General features: G+C 40.0%; 2 protein-coding genes across 2 annotated transcripts in view; one reads left to right on the forward strand and one right to left on the reverse strand.

Moving 5' to 3' along the window:
* Positions 1 to 688: 688 nt before the first annotated feature.
* On the forward strand, positions 689 to 6,150 carry FBXL22 (F-box and leucine rich repeat protein 22). The gene is made up of 2 exons (XM_006027208.3): positions 689 to 1,036; positions 4,436 to 6,150. Exons 1-2 carry the CDS (start codon positions 702 to 704, stop codon positions 4,779 to 4,781), a joined length of 681 nt encoding a protein of 226 aa, XP_006027270.1. The 5' UTR covers positions 689 to 701; the 3' UTR covers positions 4,782 to 6,150.
* A 6,702-nt stretch (positions 6,151 to 12,852) lies between these two features.
* The window catches only part of HERC1 (HECT and RLD domain containing E3 ubiquitin protein ligase family member 1), a 145,165-nt gene continuing 133,689 nt past the window's right edge, over positions 12,853 to 24,328 (reverse strand). Inside the window, exons 65-77 of the mRNA XM_006027209.2 lie at positions 24,028 to 24,183; positions 23,352 to 23,474; positions 22,438 to 22,540; positions 21,459 to 21,628; positions 19,992 to 20,130; positions 19,593 to 19,762; positions 19,067 to 19,236; positions 18,707 to 18,872; positions 17,872 to 17,948; positions 17,148 to 17,400; positions 16,392 to 16,544; positions 14,766 to 15,071; positions 12,853 to 13,510 (exon numbers count right to left, since the gene is read on the reverse strand). Coding sequence (XP_006027271.1) covers positions 13,325 to 13,510; positions 14,766 to 15,071; positions 16,392 to 16,544; positions 17,148 to 17,400; positions 17,872 to 17,948; positions 18,707 to 18,872; positions 19,067 to 19,236; positions 19,593 to 19,762; positions 19,992 to 20,130; positions 21,459 to 21,628; positions 22,438 to 22,540; positions 23,352 to 23,474; positions 24,028 to 24,183 — 2,172 coding nt within the window. The 3' untranslated portion in view covers positions 12,853 to 13,324. The remainder of the gene's footprint in view (positions 13,511 to 14,765; positions 15,072 to 16,391; positions 16,545 to 17,147; positions 17,401 to 17,871; positions 17,949 to 18,706; positions 18,873 to 19,066; positions 19,237 to 19,592; positions 19,763 to 19,991; positions 20,131 to 21,458; positions 21,629 to 22,437; positions 22,541 to 23,351; positions 23,475 to 24,027; positions 24,184 to 24,328) is intronic.

The raw sequence follows: 24,328 nt of genomic DNA on the forward strand, positions 1-24,328 counted from the left end.
TCAAATAGGCAAGAACAATCACTGACTGTTAAAGTTTTGGCAACTAGACTTGATGTACTTAGAACATTTAAATCAGTTATCAATAGTTTAAGACTTATTTTTTTCAGCGTCTCACTTAAGTCTGTTTTACAAGCCAGTGTTGCTGGATTTCCTGGGTAGCTTGACTGTTTTAATGAAGTTACCAATAATGCGCAGGACTTGAGCCTCAGATGTAGTAACACAAGCCCCTGGGCCTTTTTAACTGTTACTGAATATTCTAAGAAAATTAACAGCTGAGCATATTGAAGGCTTCACTGAATGCCAAAGCTCACAAACTAGAGAGGGGAGCAGAGCTTTGCAGCTTTGGCTACTGGGCAGTCACCACAAGCAGTACAAGGCCTGTGTTAAACATCAGGCTTGACTGAAAGGAAAATAATCCCTTTTATGGAAACACTAGATTGAGCCCATTTCTGCTTTTCTCTATGGCTTTCCATTCTCCAGGACAAGAAACAGAGTAACAGCCTGCTGCACATGGGTCGCTGATCCTTTCCCAGTTTTTAACTTCTGCACCAGTTGCCAGCCAAAAATAAACACCATTCCACAACCATATATGTGCAACAGCCTGGTGAGGACAGGCGGGTCAGGCCCCTGCAGTACTGCTTTTAGCCCACAGTGCCAGATACACTGTCCTCTTTTGCTGAGAGCACAAGTTTCTAAGTGCTATGCATATAACCCAGCTGAACAGAGAGTGCCTTTTGCATCTATTTTCATTCCTGGACAAAAGCAGTAGAAAAAGTTTAGGACAGACATGTCAAAGACTGCTTGAGGTGTTCCAGGATCCGTCCCTGTGGTCCCTGCTGAGTTTTCATTCTCCCGTGGAACTGAAGAAGGATAATTTTCTCTTGGGAGCAGCTTTAAAGTACCTGTCCATCTGCTGGCATTCAAGCAGAGTCAAAGTGTGTAACATTGAGGACTGGATGAAAAGCTCATTCCAGAAAGACATTTGTAGCAAGCATGAAAACACCGTCAATGAGTTTTTATTACAAGTCTGCAACAGGTATGTTCTACAGCTAGCGTGCAAGCTCGGGTTTACCAGATTGAACACTAATAGTTCCCCGTGCAGAGCTTTACATATGCAAATGGTGTTGACTGTGGAGCAAGGTTATGTTGTTACATGTGAAAACCCCCAGCTTTAAGTGCAAATGTAACATGTCTTTCTACTGATTTTGACTTGACTTCCTCCAGCCTGGCTCTCGCTCATTGACCCAAGGTATTAGTCACTGCATGCTAAAAGGCTTTAATGGTGCTATTCTGTATAGGACAGATTCTTCGTAGGAAGCCTGAGGCCCTATGCAAAAGAGACTGTTCTTTATAAATAAATCTGGCAGCTGCAAGACACAGTGATAAATTCACTAAACAAATTCAAGTTCTCATGAATGACAAATATTTGATGGATCTAAGTTTTATATCATGCTACTCTGTGTCCTGCTGACTAAGCCTCAAATAATAACACCAGGTTATGCTAAGGTGCAGCAGTTATAAAATATTTTTGAGCTGTGTGTGCAGTGCTTTTGGGCTCAAACAGATGAAGAGAAAATACCGAGAAAAAAGCAGCCTTCAGTGCAAACTAACCCCTCTACTGGGTTTGTATTTTGGGACAGCTCAAATGCTGAACACCAGCGCAGCAGAGGCAGAGCCATTGCCAGTGCGTTTTGATAGTAGCAGGGAATTGCTATGGGTAAGACTAGCATTCTAGACCCCTGGCACATTTACACTGTGGACCCTGCAGTTCTCAGATAATAAAGGGCTGCAGAAGACAGTGTGACCATGGGGAATAATTAATTTATAGTAATGAGGGAGATTTTAACTCACATCAGTTGTGCATTTGTATTGTACATGAAACAAGGGAGAGCATAGTCGGGTGAGACATGGCCAGAGCTACAGGGAAGCCAAGAATCAAAAGACTGAAAAGTCATCCCCATATTACTACTTTTTCTGGCAGAGGCAGGTCTGCATGTGGACAGATGAGGAGACCAGCACTACTTTCAGACCCTCAGCATCCAACATTTGTGCTGCTGTTCAAGATGGCTGTCCTAGAACAAGCTCTTAAAGACCAATGCTCTGTTTGCTGTTAGCCAATTGATTGAGAGCAAATTGTAATTATTCTGAAGTTCTGCTGCTCCAGCACCCAGGGTATTTCCAGCAGCCTCCCCAAACCAGTCATAGAACAGTGCACCGCTTATTTTTTTTTAAATGCATAAATTACGGGCAAGCTATCTAAGGGGACAAACAGGTGATGTAGCACTCAGCTGTGCAGTACCTAGCACATGGGTACCTAATAACATTCACAACCCTGTGGCAACAGGTACCTTTGGTGTCCTCATGCAGTGCAAGGGAGTTAGACAGCTCTCAGAAGCCAGCATAAATTTAAGTGCCAGTGGCATTCACACCTCTCTCCTCCCACCTAATCCTGCTGGATTGAAGGTGACTTGATTTTGTGACTCTAACCAATGTTTGACAACTCAAGCCTGCTCATCTCAGTAAATTCACTCTGAAACCTAACCATTCCACCTCCCAGGCCTCGCACTCAAGGCAAAACCTATGCAATACATACAAACAGTGTACCTGGAAACAACAATTCACCTCTTTGCTGGACACTAAGACCACTGACGAGGGAAGAGAATATTAATTTCATATGGGGTGCTATTATATGCATTTAGGCCATAGCTTTTAGTCTCTTATGTAATTAGGCTGACCTAGTTCAGCTGCCTTTTACTTGGTTTATAGCTACTTGTGATGCCTTCTCTTTGCTCTGCAAATATACTGCCTTCTTCCCCTTCAAGTGACTATTTTCATGGAGTTAAACGAAAGTCATTGTTTTACCTACTGTTTAGCTTAGGCTGTGTCTTTCTTTTTCCAGATCTGAGGAAAGACATTTTGGGCCTCAAAACTTGTCTAACATCTCTCCCACCTACACAGCTGGTCCAACAGAAGATATTACCAAACCTTGTTTCTTGCAAACCTAGCAAGGACAGTTTGTAGTAGCACTGAATTATCCGACAGTTGGGCACTCTTTTAGCTTCCCCAATTCACAAATCCCTAATTATTCTTCCATCCCGCTGACAACTTACAACAACTTCCCCAGTGCAGTTATGCCAATACAAAAAACTTGGGGCACAGGCACACAGAAAATGGCAACAGCATAAATACATAGAATGAAGTTCAGGTCCATGCTGCACTCCCTGGGCTGAGCGTTTCAGTTCTACTGATCTCGACAAAGCAGTGAAGTGTCTGCATCCTTAACCTTAAGTTTTCTGGGCAGGAACAAATCAAATCCTTGTACGCAGCACTCCGAGTTTCCTCCAGAGCCCCTTTTCTGCTTTAGCCTCAGGAGCAGACAACAAAGCAGCATCTAAGGATCCGTCTCCCTGCTGATATGATCGTGTTTTGTTGCCTCCTTGCAAAGATGAAGCAGGCAGGCATTATGGGGAATTCACTGCAGTAGCGGGTTGTGTTTGATCTGGAGCATGATCACTAACTCAGCTGCTGCTCTATAGTAATGTGACCAGGGCCATTTTACACTGTCTGTGTTCATGACTTCTACAATTCCTTCAAAGCTTGAAGGGATGGCACTTCATTTGGAAAGACTGATGGAGCTAAGCTTAGGCTCTGGGAAAGTAATTCACCCACTGCTGGACAAAAGTTTTGCACAACAAAGCCTAAAAGGACCCTTTGTTGGCTTTGTCACTAAGCCAATTTAACTAAATAAATGAGAAAACAAAACCAGGGACTTCAAACTACTTAGCATAAGCTATCAAGAAAGTAACATCCCTTCAGGTAAAGGGATCTGGTACCTGGTAAAAGGCTCACCTGCAAAAATGTCACCTGTCCCAAACTGCAGCTGCTACCATATTCTAAGTTTGCATGCAAACTAGGCAAGTCACTTTCAGGCTGGCAGAGGAGACATGGAAAAACAACACTGCTTTTTTGTTTAGCATTTGGCAGGAACACCCTCCTAGAATTCTGCACTTGCACCTGGGCAGGGATTATACAATACTCACTAGGGAAGTTGACTCTACACATCTGTATTTATTAGACCTGGATTTCTATAATGCAGTGGCTTAAAAAGCAGAACTGCTTTGTATTATTTCCCTCCCTCTTGAGGTGGTTTTTCTGGGTTATAGAAAGTCTATATATACACACCATATAGCCAAGGTGTTTTGATTGAGACTAATTTCTACCTTTTCAGTGTACACATGTGAAGAAAAGGTTTCCTTACCAGACTTTCCTCCTGAAGAGATGAGAAAGCCTCCTCTCATTCAGATAGGGTCCAACTTACCTTCAGCCAGGGTTTGCATCTATTGCCTTTTCCACAACTTGATTTTGACAATCCCTTTTGCAAATGCTGTAGACTAATATTTTTCTATCTCATGTACATCAATGACCATATTTCCAGGTGCCCCAACCTGCTGTCCCTGACCTTGTCTGGATGTGGCCATGTCACAGACTATTACCTCACGCTGCTGCTCAAGTGCTGCCCAAATCTCAAGATACTGAAACTGGAAAACTGTGTGCGTATCACTGATCAGACTCTGGAAGCAGTGACCCACTACGGTGGCTCTTTACACACGCTCCATGTGGACTTTTGCCGGAATATCACCCACACTGGTTTAGAGAAAGTCAGAAAGAAACATCCTTCAGTCATGTTGAAAGCAGAAAAGAGTGCCAGCATGATTCCAGACTGCAAACCAGAAGAAAAGCTGGTGCTGGAAAGGATGAGAAGAAAATTTGTACAACAGTAGCTGGGAAAATGGCAGAGATTCACCATGTGTATAGTGAGCAACATTTTCAGTTCCCACTCAATGTAAGTGCTGCAATTAAGCCCGTTTTAATTTAGCCTCTTTTAAAGGAGCATTTTGTAACAAACCCAACACATGGGCGTTTACTTTGACCACAAAGCTCTCACTGCATATTTTACACTGCTTCACAGGCCTAGAAAATGCCATCTGTTGGCACAAAAGTCAGTGAAGGCCTGAGCAGAGACAACTGCCATCAGGCTATGTGCTTCTTTTGCTTGGCTAACTTTTATGATGTATCCAAACTGCAGGGCCAAACAGAACTGAGGGGAAACAGTATTTCAAAAGAAATACCAGGTACGTGCCTCTCGGGTCAGAGAAGGAACAATCCAAAGCCAAACTCCAGCTACCACAAGAACTCACCAAGTGCTAAGGCAGATCCTGCTCCCTGACAAGTCACTCACTGGGGGACTACAGTGTCAATAATGACAAATCACACAAGTAGCAAATACTATGGAAGGTAGTAGAAACCAAGCTCAATTGCTTACATGATGTATGTTGACAACTTAAGCTCTAGTCTACTCAATATAAATATTACTGTAAGACTGATATTAACCACATGCTTGTATCCTAGCTGAGAAGACAGTGGTTTACAGTTAGTAAATGGCATATGCTCTACAATTCTCTTGTGCAAATGTTCTACAGCAAAAGGACAATTTTATAACCTCCTGCTGTATAATTATATAAAATACTGTCAGTTTTCTGCTTTCTACTATCATATGCATACATAAAGCACGTTAGTATGTGGCGTTGCTACATGGATACTATATTCTAATTACAGATAGGCCTTAAATAACCAGTATGATTTTAATCTGGTGTCCAAAATTGGCCTTATATACAATGTTCTGCACTTTGGGCCAAATTCTTCAACTAGCACCTGATATTGTGCCAGACTTCAGGACTCGCATCTGCCTCTCTATAGATAAGGTAATTTCCACACTATTCAGTTTATTCCAAGACAATATGGTACAGTGATTGCCATAAAAACTGTGAAACGTTTTTGCCTAAGATAACATTATACCTCAGTATTTGTAATGAATATTATAAGCTATAAGGCCAGGAGGAGACCACAGTTATCACCAAGTCTGGTCTGTTTAATACAGACCAGAGGCCATCCCTGAATTCATTCCTGTTTGAACTAGAGTAGCTCTTTTACTAAAACATCCAATTTTGAGCTCTACACTTCATACTGAACAGCCAGAAATCTGGTACACACTGGAGGTAACATATTCAAGGCAAAGGAAACTTCAGATGCATACAAAACAGCTAAGTCAATAAAACCCAGTCACCACTTTCCTGCTGCATCTGTATCTAAGTTTACCTTAAATCTTCTCTCCACACCCAATACAAGCCACTTAAGGATCACAAACTGGCTGGAGGGCCCCACCCAGAGAGTGGTGGTAGACTGGTTTTATTTGACCTGGAGGGATGTGGGCAGTGGGGTTCCCCAGGGATTGGTCCTCGGGCCCGCACTGTTCAACATCTTCATCAGTGACCTGGATGAGGGGGTAAAAAGCACCCTGTTCAAATTCGCAGATGATACTAAGATGTGAGGAGAAATGGGTACACTAGAAGGGAGGAATAAGCTGCAATCGGACCTGGACAGGTTACAGAGGTGGGTGGATGAGAACAGGATGGGTTTCAACACTGACAATTGGGTAGGGTACTGCACCTGGGAAGCAAGAACCAGCAGCATACCTACAGGCTGGGGAACTCCCTTCTCGTCAGTGCAGAGGCAGAAAAGGATCTTGGAGTCATTATTGATGCCAAAATGAACATGGGCCAACAGTGTGGGGACGCGATCAGGAAGGCCAACCGTACCTTGTCGTGCATCCACAGATGCATCTCAAGCAGGTCCACGGAGGTGATCCTCCCCCTCTATTCGACACTGGTCAGGCCGCAGTTGGAGTACTGCATCCCGTTCTGGGCGCCGCATTTCAGGAGGGATGTGCACAACATTGAGAGGGTCCAGAGGAGGACCACCTGCATGATCAGGGGTCAGCAGGGCAGGCCTTATGAGGAGAGGTTAAAGGACCTGAACCTGTTCATCCTCCACAAGAGAAGGCTGAGGGGGGATCTAGTGGCCATTTACAAACTAGTCAGGGGGGACCAGCAGGCATTGGGGGAGTCCCTGTTCCCCCGAGCACTACCAGGAGTGACAAGAAATAACGGTCACAAGCTGGCAGAGGGTAGATTCAGGCTAGACGTCAGGAGGTGCTACTTCACTGTCAGGGCAGCTAGGATCTGGAAGCAATTTCCAAGAGAAGTGGTGCTGGCTCCTACCCTGGGGGGCTTTAAAAGGAGGCTGTATGAATACCTTCCTGGGGTCGTTTGACCCCAGTACTCTTTACTGCAGGGGGTCGGACTTGATGATCTGCTCAGGTCCCTTCCAACCCTACCAACTATGAAACTATGAAGGATTTTATGGTTATGAAAGCGATAGATGAATAAACTTGATACCTGATGATTTAGCTTCTCCTATAAAACCACACCTGTCAGGACACTGCACAAAGGGTTTGATTCGTCCCCTTGGAACATAACTCAGGCAACATGCTTTCAAAACTGGAAAAAAAAAAGCTTTACTCTTACAGATAACTCCTAAATCAGTTCATTTTAGCTACTGAGCACAGTACCTTTTTATTTTTAAATGTCACTGCACTCTGTCCTTTTATATGTAGGGTGGGTTAGAATGGAGAGTGTTGGGTAGTTATGGAAAAGAAATCTGTAGGTGGCAAAGTGTTATCTCTCCCTTACCCAAGCTGAAACCTTTTACTGGGATCTCATTTACAGGGTCACTGTGGGACCACACTACCCAGTGCCTCTTACCAAACACTATTATACATGCCCATATAATACATGCCTCCCCTAGCATCTAGGAAATTGATGCCTAGCTAAGGTTCTGTACCTTGTAGGACATGAATGACCTGTTGGCCCATTAGGCCTTTCAATAAGTTTGACTTTTCCTGTAGGATTTTGCTGTTTTACTTTACTTCTATTTATGCTTCTGTTACAGAACTACCTCACACTTGGCAGCCCTAGTACTAGGTGCTGTGGACACAATCAGTTATAGTTCCTACAAACAGGCTGGTGCTTCTGTGTAATACTATATTTTAGCCACATACTGGTGGGAGGGTCAGAACAAACAGAGCCCTAGATGCCAGAGTTTTGTCTAGATAGTTCACAAAAACGTTGGCAATGTCTAATTAGCATGTAACAGCCTTTTTCTGGGGGTGGTATTTAGGTTTGGTACCTGATATAACAACTCACCCCACCACCTACAGCTGTAAGAACAGTGCTAGCTTTTAACAGGTGAACTGGGCCAAGACATTAATCTGAGCTTCTGGAATCAGCTTTGCTTTCCAGAAGTGGAAAGGGCTGCAGTGGTGCAGGTCCAAGGTTTCCTAGCACAGCTCTGCACATTGCACCTCTGGTCTCACTTCAGCATCCTTATTAACTCTAGGCTGTGCAAAAATCCACATGGTGAACTGTACAGAGATGGTAATTTGAACAAATGAAAACTATGATGCCACCACAACCTCATTCACTATTTCCACACTTATTCAAACATGAAGAGCTGGTGCCAAATGTATTTTTCACAAACACACATGTTCATCTTTTCTTTCCCTTTTATATAAACTATATCCCACTACACTGAATTGCTGTTAAAATATAACAGCAAAACAGCTTAAGGGAATCATTACAGCAAACTACAAATAAAACAGCTGGATTTTCAGCCCAATTAATTATGAAACTTATCACAATACTTCATTTCACACTGAAAGCTTATTATGTCAGGAAAGACATCTGAGCTTTTTTTGGCAAGTGAAGTTAGTAAGCAATATTGGGAAATACTATTCTATTCCACAAGAACAAATCCATTTTTAGATGGAAAGGGAAGCAGGCAACAGAAGTAATACACGTGCAGCAAATCCAGGTAGGGTTTTCTGAGTTACAAGGCAGGAGGCAATCCTGTTTGTGTTTGTGAGTATGAGGAAGTCTCACCAGGCAAAAGAATCTCCCAAGAGGCACAACACAAGAATTTAATGTCACTGCATGTTAGCTTGGTGTAAAACCAGATAATGAAGTTGTTGCAGTTCAGATTGTGCCTCAACATGTCAAAATAAATCACACCACTGTGGTAAACGCATATGGCACTTTTAAAGCAGCTCACAGAGGTTGGACGCATCGCCACGCCTCTACCAGCAGAGGTCCTGAGAGAACGGACAAAGCATGGACAGTCACAGCCAATCCCCCTCCCAGTGCTGCTTGGGGACCCAAGCCTCCTCCAGGGGGCTGCAAAACAGCTGGGTGAGAGCCTTGAGCTGGAGACCAGGCACTGTAGGAAAATATTAATTAACCAGGGCTAAGTTTGGTTAATTTAGACTTTCTCCAGCTCCTGCCTGCAACTGAGCCATGTAAAACGCTCTCCTGGTGCATGGCATCTGAAGTGGGTGCCACAGGGACGCAATCCCCTGTGTTCTCTGGCTTGACGTGAGGGGATGGGAGAGCTCTGAACCAGCCACAGCTAGCTGAGACCACACGAAGCGTATGGATCAGGGTGATGGTTTCCCCTTGCAGCCTGCTGCATTACCTCTGCGTGTTACTGGGCAGTCCTGGCATGCAGCAGCAGGAGGAGGGCAGAGGAGGGATCTGGGTGGAGGAGGAAAGCTGTGCGTTAGGGTCCTAGGCTTCCAAGCTCCATCTCACCAACACCAGCTCCCTTCCCAAGAACCCAGATGTCTAGCCCCCACTCTGCTCCCAGACCAGGAGAACCCAGATGTCGGTGGCGCCTTTTTGCAGGGCGTGGATGTGCCCCCGTGTGCACCCCCTACGCGTTGCCCCTGCAAGACACATTTGCACATGGCCCTAGTTATGTCTATGTGGTCCATTTTCCTCTGGCCCAAACATTTGGGAACATTTCAGAACAAATGTCTAATTCCCTAGCTGTTTAAAAAAAAAAAAGAAAGAAAAGAAATCCTGCAACAATCTCTTGTCTGTTCTGGTTGCTTGTTTTCGTGGACAGCCATAATCATCATTTCCCTCCATTGCATTACAAATTCTCCATGACAAAGTAGGTCTGACCACAACAGCTGTGCTAGATGACATGTTAAATAGCATATTGACTCGAATATAAAGCCAGGTTCCCCCCAGTCAGCATGTGGGAAAAAGCCCCTTGTCTTATAGTTGCATACAAAGTGGAGGGGAAGGAGCAGGCAGCTGCTGTGGCTCTGACACTGGCCCTGAGCCTGGGGCGAGGCCAGAGTCAGGCCCACAGTAGCCTCCTGCCCACCACTTCTGGTTCCCCTCTACAGCTTCTGCCCCCCTCCCCCACTTACTGTCAGGCACAGCTCAGCTCCTGCTTGGGCTGGTGTCTCTCCGGGACACCCAGCACATGGAAACTCCTTACCTTGCCTAGCCAATCAGCAGCACCAACAGTGCTGCATGGCTAGGCAAGGGCCTAGGTGCCATGAGCTGTGCTGCAGGACAGAGCAGCGCAAGCTGCATGGGAGGGGAGTGAGGCAGACTGAAGAGTTTGGTAGGGGGAAAGAGGGAGAGACTGGGGGGAGCAGGGGGAGAAAAAGAAGGGAGTGGGGGGAGGAGCACGTGGGGAGTTGGGGTAGGTGTGCCAGTGGCAAGAAAGCTGCAGGGGGAAGAAATGAGTAGGGCACAAGGCAAGGGAGCCACTCCCCTCCCCTCTCCTCCCCCCCTGCTTTTCCTGCTGTAGCTGGGGGAGGAGGCAGGGCAGGGTTCACGATAACCCTCCAATTTGATTATAAACACATTTATACATTTCCATACATATAATCTTTACTGGGGGGTAGTCTTATATTCAGGATCATCTTGTATTTCAGTAAATACTATAGTTTTAGTGCCATTAGCAATGCAGTGGTTATGTTTTATAACAATTGAAGATCATGATTCTTGGATTGTACAAAACTTTCAGGATTCTTTCAAAATGCTGTTCATATTAAGCAAACTATTACTGTTCACACAGTAGTGCTTGGGTGCTAACTTACCAGGTGCGTACAACAAGGAATATCTTCTGCACTATTTCACAAGAAGTAGAAATGGAATGGCAGCACAAACTAACATGCCCACATAAAAGCTGTATCAGAGATTATTAAAAAAAGCGTAGCAGTTTTAAAGTTTCTTATAGTTCCATTACAGAATGTGGCAACCAATGCCCAGAAGAGTCTTCAGATTTTCACTGACACACCATAGTCCATCTAGTATCAATCAAACAATAAAGGCAACTTCTGAATGCACTTCATTTAAAAAAAAACAAAAACACTTCGGTTTTTCTTAAGACAATCTAAATACCTAAGCAATACAAAGGAAGAAATAATTCAAAGGCTAAGTGATACTGCATTGCAAAAGACAAAATGAGGAAATAACTTTCTATCTAATGCACTGACACCATGGTAAATATTAACAAGCAGTTACCAGACAACTGAACATTACAGGGTTTAATCATAGATATTCAGATTATAAATCAGACAGAAATAATAAGCACACTTTGAAATACAGACTCAGTGAATACCTTGGAAAACTAAACTACTTAGTTTTAGAACTGTAGCATAAGGAAATATTGGCACTTTTTCAGTCAACTGTATCACCAAATGACTAAGCTATAAAAGTCAGTCAGATTTAAGAGCATTTGATTTCATTTTTCTTCATCAAGAAAGATATGGGATGAATAACAAATAGCAAACCAGCAAATACCCCAGGCTTTGCATTCTCTTTTTCTAAAGGCCACAATTTTCAACCTGGGTGTTATGAGATCCTCGCAAGTGCGCCACAGGGTGCAAGCACCTACACACCATTCACAAGATAAATCCAAAAAGTTCAGAGAGGAATCCACAGTGAAAAACATTCTGACCTGTTGTGGTCTTTCTGGGCATGTCTACATGTTCATTAATGATCCATAGCTTTGTGCATTTAGTTTAGTACTTTCTTAATGAAGTACTACCTGAACGCACAGTAACTACATTTACCATGAAATAGCGCTGGTGCATGTTTTTTTGTGACAGTCATTGTGTGGTAACTTAACAACACTGCACAGTAGTAGCTTATTAGCCTGGTTTTGACTGGCATGCTACTCCAGTGTTATTAAGCTACCGTGCAGTATGCAACTTGTGTCAACAGGCCCCCTGAGTTCTTTCCAAATACCAACACTGAGCCTAAATCTAACAGAAAGCCTTCAATACAGAATTATCATTTTTGCTATAGTTCAACTTTTTGATTTCCTGTGTCTTAAGTGAAATACAGCGGGAAATTATGATACTGATTAGGCATGATTCTGCTGTAGTGCTAAGACAGTGGGACCCTAGACCCTTTCTTCAGCTACACTCCAAAAGATTTTACCTTTCATAAAGTACATTACCATTCTATCAATTATGCACACTGCTAATATAATCCATACGTTGTTCTCGTTGTATCAAGACATGACCAGATATGTGACTTGCGGTATTAGAAATAGAGAAAAAAATAAAATGCATACCCTTTATAAAACTGCATCCTCCACCAATTAAAAGATATTTGTAGATTTCTTCTTCTTTGTCCTCTGTCCAAAACCGACCTCTCTCAGCTCCGATTCAAAGTGATCCCTCTGTATTTTTTCTGACAAATAGTTTTAAAAGATATTCTCAGTGTCTCAAAGTGGTAATGACTTAGAACTATCAACATAAGCTATTTTGGAGGAAAAACAGAGCTACTGAAATGAGAGGGCAAGAAGGAAGTGAGCTGTCAAAATCAAAAACAAATTTTCAGTTGTACAGGTGGCAAGCACTAGCGTAACCCAATAAGCCCGTGCTACAGTGTTAAAATGCTGGCATACTTTCAACATTTAGGGCACAATAACTACATATTTCGTGACTTATTTTTAAACATTTTAAATGATTTAAAACAACCTTTCTATACAACCCCATACAGTTAAAATTGGCCAATTAAGCAACTTCACTATCAACATTTGTAAACATTCAGGCTAATAAACAGCTGACAAACACGTAAGAAAAACTTATTCTTGAATTTGCTTTATTTTCTCTGCATAAGGAACCCTGCACAGGCAATTCAAATTAAAACAAAATAAATATATGAATATTCATGTAAAACTGTCCTTGCTAATGAACAATTATACACAATGTACAACTCTTCATGTTCACTGGGAGGGCTTACAAATGTACCATTCCCAACAAAAATGCACCAAAATGGCTCCATGCAAACTTATCAAAAGTGACCAAAATATGAAGAAAAATTTACTGAGCGCACTATTTTGTTTTTTCCTTTTGTTTTGTTTTTTTACAATCACAAAAAAATAAAAACATCTAATTTTTTGTTACATTTAGAGTAACTAAAATGTGGCCACTGCTTATTAATGTCTGTTTTTATGCTCCTAAAACATCTATGGTTACCATAAAATTGCATAAACATTGAAATCGGACTTAGGGCACTATCTGTAATAAAAGGAAGATGGTTTTGTTCACAGAAAGTTAGTAATCTGTGTCCGAGCCCTCTGCATTGTCCACATTACGTGAGAGCATGTAATTGTCCATATCTATAGACCTGCAGTTATTGATTGCATAGCGCAAACGCTCTGCCATGATTAGTTGACTGGAGTAAGGTGGGAGCCTCAGTTGAAAGAAACAAGTCTGTGAGGTAGGCAAGCTGTCGTAAGGCTGTAGGAAATGGACAAAAGGTAGGACATGGTTAAGACTGTAAAAGAAATTAAGGTGCAACAAATTCAAATTTTTTCAAACCAAAAAACCTTTTGAAGCAACCCTCACCCATAATGTCATGCAATTAATTCTGCCTAGCAATAATTCCTAAAAATCTTACATTGGCATGGCCCAATTCATCTTGGAATTAATTAGAACACTACTGCTTCCACTATGTACCTCTCAAAGTGTCACAGACATGTCCCTGTAAAAGGACGTTTAATATACCTGAGTTAGGAATACTTTCTCTGTTCCTGCTGATATGTGAAACCTTAAATCTTCATGACTAAATGTTCATTAGTTAAAAAATTGTTTAAAGTTTGTTCTTAAAATTAAGAAAAAGCTGAAATTAATTTTCAAACAGTACATCTGTGAATCAGCAAGAAGCAAATCTTTTCCTGGGGTGGTATTTGAATCTAATGGGTTTCAACATGGGTAAGATTGGGGATTTAATTGATTTAGAGACACACTGGATGGCCAACAGTGAGAGCCAAACTACTTATCTTCTTATTGCTGAAGTCACTCACTTGCATAGTATGTTGAGTGTATTTTTCATACTAGCAAACTAAAACATGATTCAATTAGATTGAACAGTGTTTAATGTATAATAATAACGCCAATTCTTTATGAGGATTTTAAGACCTCAGCAGAAGGTCATGATATTTAAACTGACATGTTATTTAATAGCCTTTGAACAGTTTTTCCTAAAAGTCTGGGCCAATGAATCACTTCACTCTTAACATTTCTCACAGATCACCATATACCTTAATCATCAGGTGTAAATGAAAAGGACAGGGATAAAGGGGAATGCTGTGATGTGTGCCCCTTACAAAATGCCCTTGTGTACTATTCAACAGCAGTACATAGCTGGGGAACTATTTTAGAAACAACAACATAGGGCTGTGATTTTTCCTTTTTTAAATATTAAAAGGAAAAATGTATTACAATAGGAAATAACTAGATAAATTATGGTGCAGTGATTCACACCATGCAGCGCAGGTATTATCCTGAATTACATCAAGTACTTACATTGACATGTTCTAACCATGGAGATACATACTTTGATACATAATTAAATCTCCTGACTATCAGTCATGAGCTAATCTCAACGTATTCTGTCTGAGAGCTTAATGTTGGGGAAACCTGGCACCTACTGCCAAGGGGGTGATTTAAACTGGCCAAAAATGAACGATGGATTAAGAAAACAGTATCTTACCCTATCAACCTTCATTATTTGGAATCGTTGGGAAATATCAGCAGTGTTGGCTGGTAATCGAGATCTTCCCGACACAAACCTCATGAAAAGAACTCTCTCCTCATTTGAGAACTCTTCAAGAGTGTGCCAGAACCATTGAACTAATTGATGCTGTTCATCAACCTCTCTGTACCGCACAACTTTCTTCAGAACTTCAACTGAGATTTCTGGCATTCCACAGACCATCTGTTCCAATTGCTTTGCAGTCAGAAGAGACAACAATGGAACTGGGACAATCCAAGACATTCCTTCTCTCACAGCAGCCACCTGTAACCCAGAAAGAACAGGGTTTGGGTTTTTTTTAAGTGACATTACATTTATCTTTGCTCCTTACTATAACCCATTTATGTAAAGCTATTATTTTGAGACTGAATGCACACACTGACAATGCAGCTAGAAGTACAGGTTTAAGTTGCATCTTAAATGAACAAATACTATATATTCATGCATGCCTACATCCAGAGGATAATAATCCCCTTCATAAAATAGAGAACCATTGCAGAGACCTTTTTTGGCAAAAATGTTTTTATAACAACTGTAAACTAGGGAAGTCTCAGATAATATCTTCTAAAGAAAACTAAAGAGTGATGATCAGCACTAATGAGGAGCTGCTAAACCAAAAGCTTTTGATACAACGCTACTAGGACTGGTATGAAGACATGTTAATGGCCCCTCTTGGATCTGCAAGACTTGAGAACTTCATGTTTAGAAGCTATTGCACTAACATGGAACAACTATTCCATCGTGTGCGCTTTAATCTACAGAGAAAGAGGGAAAGCATTTCCCTATCCTACTGTTGTTACACTAAGACATAAGGTTCACGTAACACAGTATTACTGTATAAATCATAGGACAAAGGTATTTAGGTAAGTTAATGGCCAATTTTTCAATCCATTTATAAGTGTTTGCAGTTCCTATTTTAAAGCAGATCAGGCAAATGCTATGTAAAAATATATCCACAGAATATATTTAATAAGTTAAACAAATGTCAGTGTACCCAAATGACTTTGCCAGAATCAGAGCCAACCTGAGCAGGGTGCAGGGCTTGGGGCAAATCAGCCCATGGGGGCTCCGGCCCTGCTCTAATCCCATGCTCCCCAGACCCAAAGAAGCTGCCAGCACCATCGGCAGCAGCAGCAGGGGAGGGGGTAGCAAATGGCTGGACACAAAGCCAGCAGCGGCAGCGCAGAGTAGCTGCGGCCACTCTGCCCAGCTCCGCAGAGCTCCTAAAGTGCAGGGCCTGGGGCGGTCGCCCTGATTTGGCCCCCTGCTATGGATGGCCCAGGCTAGAACATGTGGTGCTGTAAAGGTTATAATACTGGGTACTCAATTTAATGTTTTGAATGGGGTAAGTCTAATGAGAATAAAACAAAGTCTGCTGCTCAGTAGTTTTGTGCCTTTCCTTGGTGTTCTGGATGTTTGGGTGAAACCTGAGATGTAGCAGATTTCTAAAAGATTTGGAGTACTTGCAAAAAACAAAATGAAAATCTAAGCAATGTGCAAACAGTTCTGTTATTTCTCAGCATACTCTGATAGTATGCCATTGTTTATTTTAAGAAAACTGGTAGAATAAAGTGAGAGTCCTACCTGCCGGTCCATTTCATGAAGTCTGTACTCAATTGCCCTCTCCACATATTCTTTTCTGTTTGAAAAAGTAAGTGGGATACTGTTCCCACCAGGGATTATGGGAACCATTTTACCATCAGCACTTTGGCCAACAAAAGAATCTAGAGGAATCATCTATTAACAGAAAAGAAAAAATATATTCAGGATAAAGTCACTCAAGTAAAATGGAATTAAAACTTATCAATCACTGGGTATGTCTACATGTGCATTTACGCTGGCTTAAATTTACTGTGCACTATATTACTGCACAGTAAGCAGGAATAGGCCAGTGTCTACACATCCAGGCATTAAAGCGCATTAACGCCATGTGTAGACTCACTTGGGACTAAAGCAAGTCAGTCCACATACACAGTGTTACTGTGCAGTAAGGCATCTATACAAGAATTACTGAGCAGTAACTAATTGAGCGTAAATTTGATACCGCATGATGCCAGTATCAAATTTATACACAAGTCGGCATAAGTCGCCATATTTACTGCACAGTATGGGCCCACACTGAGCAGTAATTTGCGTGACTGTGTAGTAAATGCATACATGTAGACACATCCACTGGGTATCTGAAGGAAATGCCAATCTGAGGTAGTTATAAAGTGTCTATTACCCTGATTTATAAATACCACTTCATTTTCCTAATAAATCTGTAATGGAATTCAGGTCAGTTTACAGAAAACAACTGGTTTCAGATTATTTTGGGGGTATACTGTCCCTGTAGTTTACCTCATGGAAGTTTTCTTCAGTAATCCCACTGTCTTCAATGTGAAGAATGCTGTTGAGGGTCTGCACATAGAGCAGATCTACCTCTTCCAAGTCCTCCAAAATGAGTGGGATACAACAAAGTTGCTTCCAGACCATTGGGGCCAAATGAAGATCTAAAGGCTTCTTGGTACGAATAGCCACGCCCATCAAAATGCCTAAGAACTTAAACTGCATCAGATGTTCATCTAAGCAGGCTGAAGGGTTAAAAAGAAACCTAAAAAGAGCACAGAAACAGTGTAAACACTTCATTAGAATCAGCTTCTCTTACTCATTTCATCCTTGCATTGGCTAGAAGACAAAAAATATTCAGGTTCAAGAGCACCACAGCAGCATTTGGTATGAGAGGGTAGTGTTAGTGTCCCCTCACCCTCCAAATACCAAAGGCTGCCACGTTCCAAAATTGGCCACAAGCTACAGCACTCTCAGTACTGCTTTAAATTTATGGCTCCAGCATCCTTCTGGAGGCTCCTGCTTTGGAGCCCTTATTTGCATATGCGTACCTTGATATTATGCCTTCCCACACCCTCATAATTTCATCAGTAGCTGTGGATATAGAAGGGGAGGCTGTATTCTCCAGGAGCAGTCAGGAAGCCTCAAAAGTTATCAAAGAATCAATACAAAAAGCTTTTCCTTTAAATTTTGTTGGCCAATATTCTGTAATAAAATGAAACCTAGTCCAACTTACCTATCCCTATTATAGCCTACTTCGGCTGAAGCATTTGGAGAAGGAATAAGCAGATCTACCACTCCAGTTTCAAGTTCCTTAAAGATAAAAAGGAAAGTGCTTCTTCAGCATTAAGGCTTAGAACATTGTTTTATACTGAAAATCAATTTGCCAGAGGAAGTTCAAGCTTTATTTAGAAAATCAACATGTACTAAATATAATATTGTCTTCTAGTTCTGTCAGGATAAATCATATAATAATCTAGAAACCAGAAATACATACCCAATTTATAATGCTATTTAAGTTCAATTTATTTTTGCCATCATTCCTAAGGAAAACAGTGTGGCACTGCTACCATAAGGACATAGCTCAGACTGCTGTACTATTTTTGGCTATGTTAAATGTAGCCCATACAGTGAAGACACTTAATGGGATCATAATCAAGATGTAACTGTCATCAAAAGGACAGAGGCTGCAGGGATTCATGGACTCCAAGAGAATGATTCTACTAAAAATACTGGTTGACCAGGATGGAAGCCTGCAGATCCCACATAGATGTTCTCTCATGTTGCAGAAGGGGCATATCAGTGTTAATGAGGCCTGTTGCAGTCTTTGAACTGTTGCAGCAGTAGTTACAACACAGCTTCTCAGACAGTCCGAGGTATGCCCTGAGAAGGAGGATTTGCCTTCTCTCATGAGAACAGTTTAGCATTCAGGCTGGCCACTGAATGGGAAGATGTGACACAATGCATGGTAAAAGCAGAATGAGATCATGGAAGGGGAAAATGAAACCCCACAAAAGAAAAACTTCAGTGCTTTAAACAAATACCTAAAGGATTTAATGTACTTCACATACCTGGCACATTTCTGTAATAGTGTCATCAAACACCCCCCCTGCATCATCAGCCCCTTCTCCAACCAGTTTCACTTTCCAGGCACGGGAAGGGAGGCGAAGATCTGAAGCATTCAACTTCACTACTTGTCTTGCTATTTGTACAAAAATAGGCTTACATTTCCGACCTCTTCGAAGAAAAAGAAATTGCTAACAATGTAATTCACAGGTATGTAACTCTTGTGTACTCTAAGTCACAACAAGTCATAAAAGAAATAATAAATAGTTATATATTTAGACAGCAACACTCAAACTACATTTGAAAATGCTCAAATGCCAATATGTTTTGAATGTCTCAAGGGTACTTCTGAAAATAATACTGACCTGGTTGATATTCTTTTTACAGTAATTTGAGGCCCATAGTTTTTTCCCTGAACCATGGTTTTTCCTATGGAGCGTACCATGGGGAGCGTGTAGACTCTTGGTGCTAATAATGGTCTTAGCTGACCTTGGACTATTCCCCATGTTCCAGCATTGTAATGAGATGTACTATTCTGCAATACAACAGCACAAAATAAATACGCTTTAATTTTACTCTTTCTGGAATAAATGTTTTCAGAATTAAATATTAGGATTTCAATTTATTAGAAATTTTCAGAAGGTTTCTTTCACTTAGAGATGTCTGCTTACTACCTTCCAGAGATTTAGATGTCGATGTGTCAAGATTAATATAAACCAGAATTTACAAAATTTGCTTTTGGGAGAGATTGGTTTTATAAGCATTTTACACCAATGGCTTTCACTGTTACTCAGGTAAGATTTGACTTTGGAGGGAATGCTTTAGTGACAAGGCACAACAGTGTATATATTACCCTATATATAAACTTAAATTTTTTAAAGGCTATTTTACCTGGTTATTGGGGCTGAGATTAAGTAATCTCCATGAAGAATACATAAGATCTGAAAAATGATACAGCAGTCTGAGCCTTGCCCTTACTGTATGAATGCTCACTTCCTTCAGTGACCCATATTGTGGTGGAATGGCATCAGGAAAACCAAGTTGCAAAGGCACTGACACACCTATCACAGGAAGAAAAGAAATTGTTATATATAAATATAAAAAAAGGCCTCCTGGTCATGCTCCTCTAAGCTGGTGTCAAAATTCCTGCAAGTGGCAATAAGAACAAGTTTGGATCCAAAGTGAAAAAAAATTAACATGTCCTCTGTACTCCAATTCAAGAAAAACTTATTAAAGTCTCAGAAAGCAGAACAAAATGGTAATACAAACAAACAATCTCCTGTTCTTCACCTGGAGCTCTTGGTGGTACAGGTGGAGCAGTCCATGCAGCACTGTGACAACGCCCTGCTGAAATCTGTCTTATATTCTTTCCTTGCAGAACAGTTATTAGGGTTGGTTCTCTGACATGGTTGGTATGGCCCAGGCCAAGCTGACAATATAAGAATGATACATAAATTACAAATACCCAAAATAAATAATTATCCATGCAAAATTCTCCAAAAGGAAGTTCAGAAAAAACAGTGAAATAAAAACACCCTCAGACAAGACGATTCCCTGAACACCTGCTGGAGCAGCAAACTTCTTAGAAAACCTGATATAACATCTATGGTATCCCTCTAATATATCATCACATTCATACTTAAAGAAATAGCAACCAAGACCTGTTAATTTAAACTGCAAAAACAAAACTAAAAAATATATACGACCTATATCTGACAGCTTTTAAAACATCTAGAGTTAATAGCATTTTGACCAACTTAAAGCCTTTTGCCGATTAGAAATCTCATACATATTTTGGATGCCACAGTTCATACATTGTGTACATAATATAAATATTTACCTTTTTTCATGTATAAATTCTCACAGACTTTTAAAATGCATTATCTGGAAAGGAACACATTTATTTTTCTGTATGCTTTTAGTTTTCCTAGTTTGTCCTTTATGACTTTATAGAATTTAAATTCATACTTGTATGAACACTATATGCCATTACATTGCAATGGAAGAAATATAGTTTTAAAATCAAAACTATTTTTTAAACCCAAACAAATCTTTTTCCATTCAGAAATACCCAGCAGAGAAAGACTAAAGCTTTTCTTTAAAAGACTTCAAATCAGCCTGTTCACCCTACCAACTTCAGTCTGCTCAGTTTCAGCAATGTTAGAGTCAAAGCTCACCATTCTACCATGAATACAAATTGCCTACACCACAAAAACATTCCTCTTAATTTTGCAATGCATCGAATGGTGAAAAAGGCCATTTGACAGCCAAAAATCCTCAAATCCTAGGAATTTACAGAGGGATGAGAGAAAAAAAGTGGGCTATGGAATGTATTTGGCCATTTTGTGATTTACTGACCCAAATAGTTTTATCCCCATTATAAGACACCACAAAAATTTACTGATAACATGTACAACTGGTAAAAAATAAATTCTGGATTTGGAACCCGATAAGCTTTATTGAGATTTAGACTTTCCAAATGAAAAAAATACCGACATTTTCACAAATTTGTTCCAGTGTCAGGCTGGTTATAAAGTCCACAGTTTACCCTCAATGTTCTCTCCTAATTACTACCAACAGTAAACAGCCCATCTCTGCCAAAAACCTTGGAAAATTACAAAAAAAGAGAACAAACTACAGCATCATTCTTGTAAAATACCTGTCTTTTGCTTTTACCAAGGGGTGTAAAAGTTCCCAAGTACATCGATACAGACATGCTTACCCTTATGAAAACCACAAACACAATACTGTACATACCTGCCCTTCTGAGTTGCTACCCCAGGCATATACATCCCCAGCTGATGATAAAGCTAGTGTATGCTCTGCTCCTACAGCTATATCTTCAATGAAGATTCCTGACAATACTGGAACTTGCTGTGGTCTGTTGTGATTTCGTGCTCGGCCCTCTGGCAAGCCAATCAACCGATCTAAAATTGCACAAAAATTCCCCATGTTCTCCACAGAAAATATAATCCTTTTTTAAAGGACTACATTTATTATGGAGAGAGGCAACTGGCAGTGTTCAGGCAACTGGCTGGAGAAAACTCTGGTGTATTACCTTCCTTAAAAGATTTGCAGATACTTATTAGTACTGACCTCAAGCTTCTGCAATTTGTATTTTAAATTCGACTCAATCAATCACACACTAATGGTGTCAGACTATGATACAAACTAGATAGTGACAGACTGCTGTTCACAGGAGAGTATATTAATCATATTTTAACGCATTTAACTTGGAGCCTCAATTCTTTATAACTGAACACAAACCTTTACACGCAAGCATTTGTAAACCCATTAACATGTGCTCATATTGAATGTAATTGAGATGCAAGAAAAACACAACAAAATCTGAAAGTTAATTAAAATGCTTAGTCTTTGCCTACAAAATAGACAAACAATTATTAATTTGGACTTCATGCATGCTTTAATTATATTTTGCCTTGACTGTTTCCCTCTATTTAAGCCTAGCACAAAATTAAATATACCTCTTTAATTTGATGATATACATTTTATGGTTAATACTCTTCCTTTTCAGACTTTATGATATATTAATGACAACATAGCCATGGTGGTAATTCTAGAATAAAATTGTCTACACCTGCAAATTATTATGTATGTGACGCATGGTTTTGGCTGGTGTCATACATTCTAGCCAATCATTTAAAACATTGTGTGTTTCTCTATAATTTAAAGTGTACAGAAGATTAGTGTATAGTAGCTTAACAGAAAATCTTACCTTGTCCAAAAGTATATACATGACCATCTTTTGTCAATGCAACAGAAAACTGGGTTCCACAGGCAACTTTTTTTATTCCAAGTCCACAAAGAACATCCACTTTCTAAGAATAAGAATGAGAAAGCTAATATGAAAGCTGATGTTGAGAGTGTTCATACAGAAAAGTAAACACACGGGATCCTTCCTTTTCTACTTCCCCATTCCAAAAGGTGATTTGGAAAAACATGTATAAACCATAACTGTAGTCTTATCCTTGTACTGAACATACAAGAAATACTATTTTCTTAATAGAAAAAAAGTAATTTTTCTATTAAGCAGAAAAAGATATTGTTTTGCTATTTCTTAGTTGGTCTAATAAAAGGTATCACCTCTGAACCAAGAGTTCTAGAGTTCTACATTACTATTTTGTTAAAGAATTGGTGTAATAATCGTATTTTATGTGAAATGATTGTAAATGCACATATTTACTGTGAAAAACATCTCTACTTGAGACTATCAGGCTTTGCTATTTACAGATCTGCATAGAAGTGTTTATTATTTTTGTCCGAGACCTTTTTGGCCATTTAGTAAATCCATATAACACTGTTTAAACTGTTTTCAAGTCTCAGGATCTAATTTTTTAAATAAAAGGTGCTTTCTATATGCTCCTTAGAGAACTTAATGGTCTCATGACATGGTCATAAAATTACCAACTGCTGATTCTAACAACTATACTGGTCTTAATATATATATTAGAATGAGTAAAATTTTCAAAAGCAGCTAAGTCCTAAGAGATGATTTCAAGAATTTTACATTGCATAATAAACGGAAGCAAAATCAAATTTACAACCAGTGGCAAGAGGTTGAAAATGTTGCAAACACATTTACAGACACTAAAACATTATGAAAAGTTTAATTTCATTATGAATTCTAACCTGAGGTGAGGATTTTGCTGTGGAATTTCCTAAACCAAGTTTCCCATAGTCTCCATCTCCAAAAGCCCACACCATTGAACCATCTGTGGACACAGCTACAGTATGGTTTAATCCACAGGCCACCTGGTTCAGAGTAATACAGTTTAAATTAGGTTTCTGCCAGTTTACTGATTAAATATATTATTTAACCATACTCTAAAACAATGATGTCGCTTTAAAAGTTAACACTTACTGTTAAAAATTATTCTGAAATGATGTAATAATATTTATGCATTAATACCTTTAAAACAATTTTTGTCTATTATTCTTCCCTCACACCAAATGAAAATCAACTTTAACTAGAGAGATTGTACAGACACCTCCATGTTAATTAATTTATAGCTAAAGAGTCAAAAACCACAAAGGGCAATTTTATCAATCTATTTCATAATGCAATATTTATAAATGTTATGAAATTGGAGCAGTTTTGCAGCAGAAGGATCAGAATATTCAAAAACAAAGCAAGACAAGTTCTTATGGATGCCTGAATTCTTCAAACATATTTAAAAAATACTAATAGGCAGAGAAAAAAACTGCCCCAACTAAAAATCACAGTAGAACATGTTGCTGCACAACAGTTATTGAACGAAAGACATGTTATTGCATAACTATGTAACTAATAAGAGATAAATCATGCCTGTCCAATCTGATAACCCTCCAGCGCTGTCACTCTTTCAGGAAGTTTCTTGTTAGAAGTGTTTCCTAGCCCCAGTCGACCATAGTCACCGTTGCCAAAAGTAAACAGTTTGCCATCTGCTGTCACCACCGCTGAGTGTTTAAAGCCACATGACATCTAGAAGGCAGAATAAATATTCATTATACATTCTAATAGATATAAGAAATGTATAATTCAAGATCAAGGCAAACCTTTTTGAATATGGATCTAATAATTCAGTTCAGCCTAAGAGTAATTAAAAATATTCACTGTCTAATTGAGT

Source organism: Alligator sinensis, unplaced genomic scaffold (assembly GCF_000455745.1).
Source record: "Alligator sinensis unplaced genomic scaffold, ASM45574v1 scaffold954_1, whole genome shotgun sequence".
Lineage (NCBI taxonomy): Eukaryota > Metazoa > Chordata > Crocodylia > Alligatoridae > Alligator > Alligator sinensis.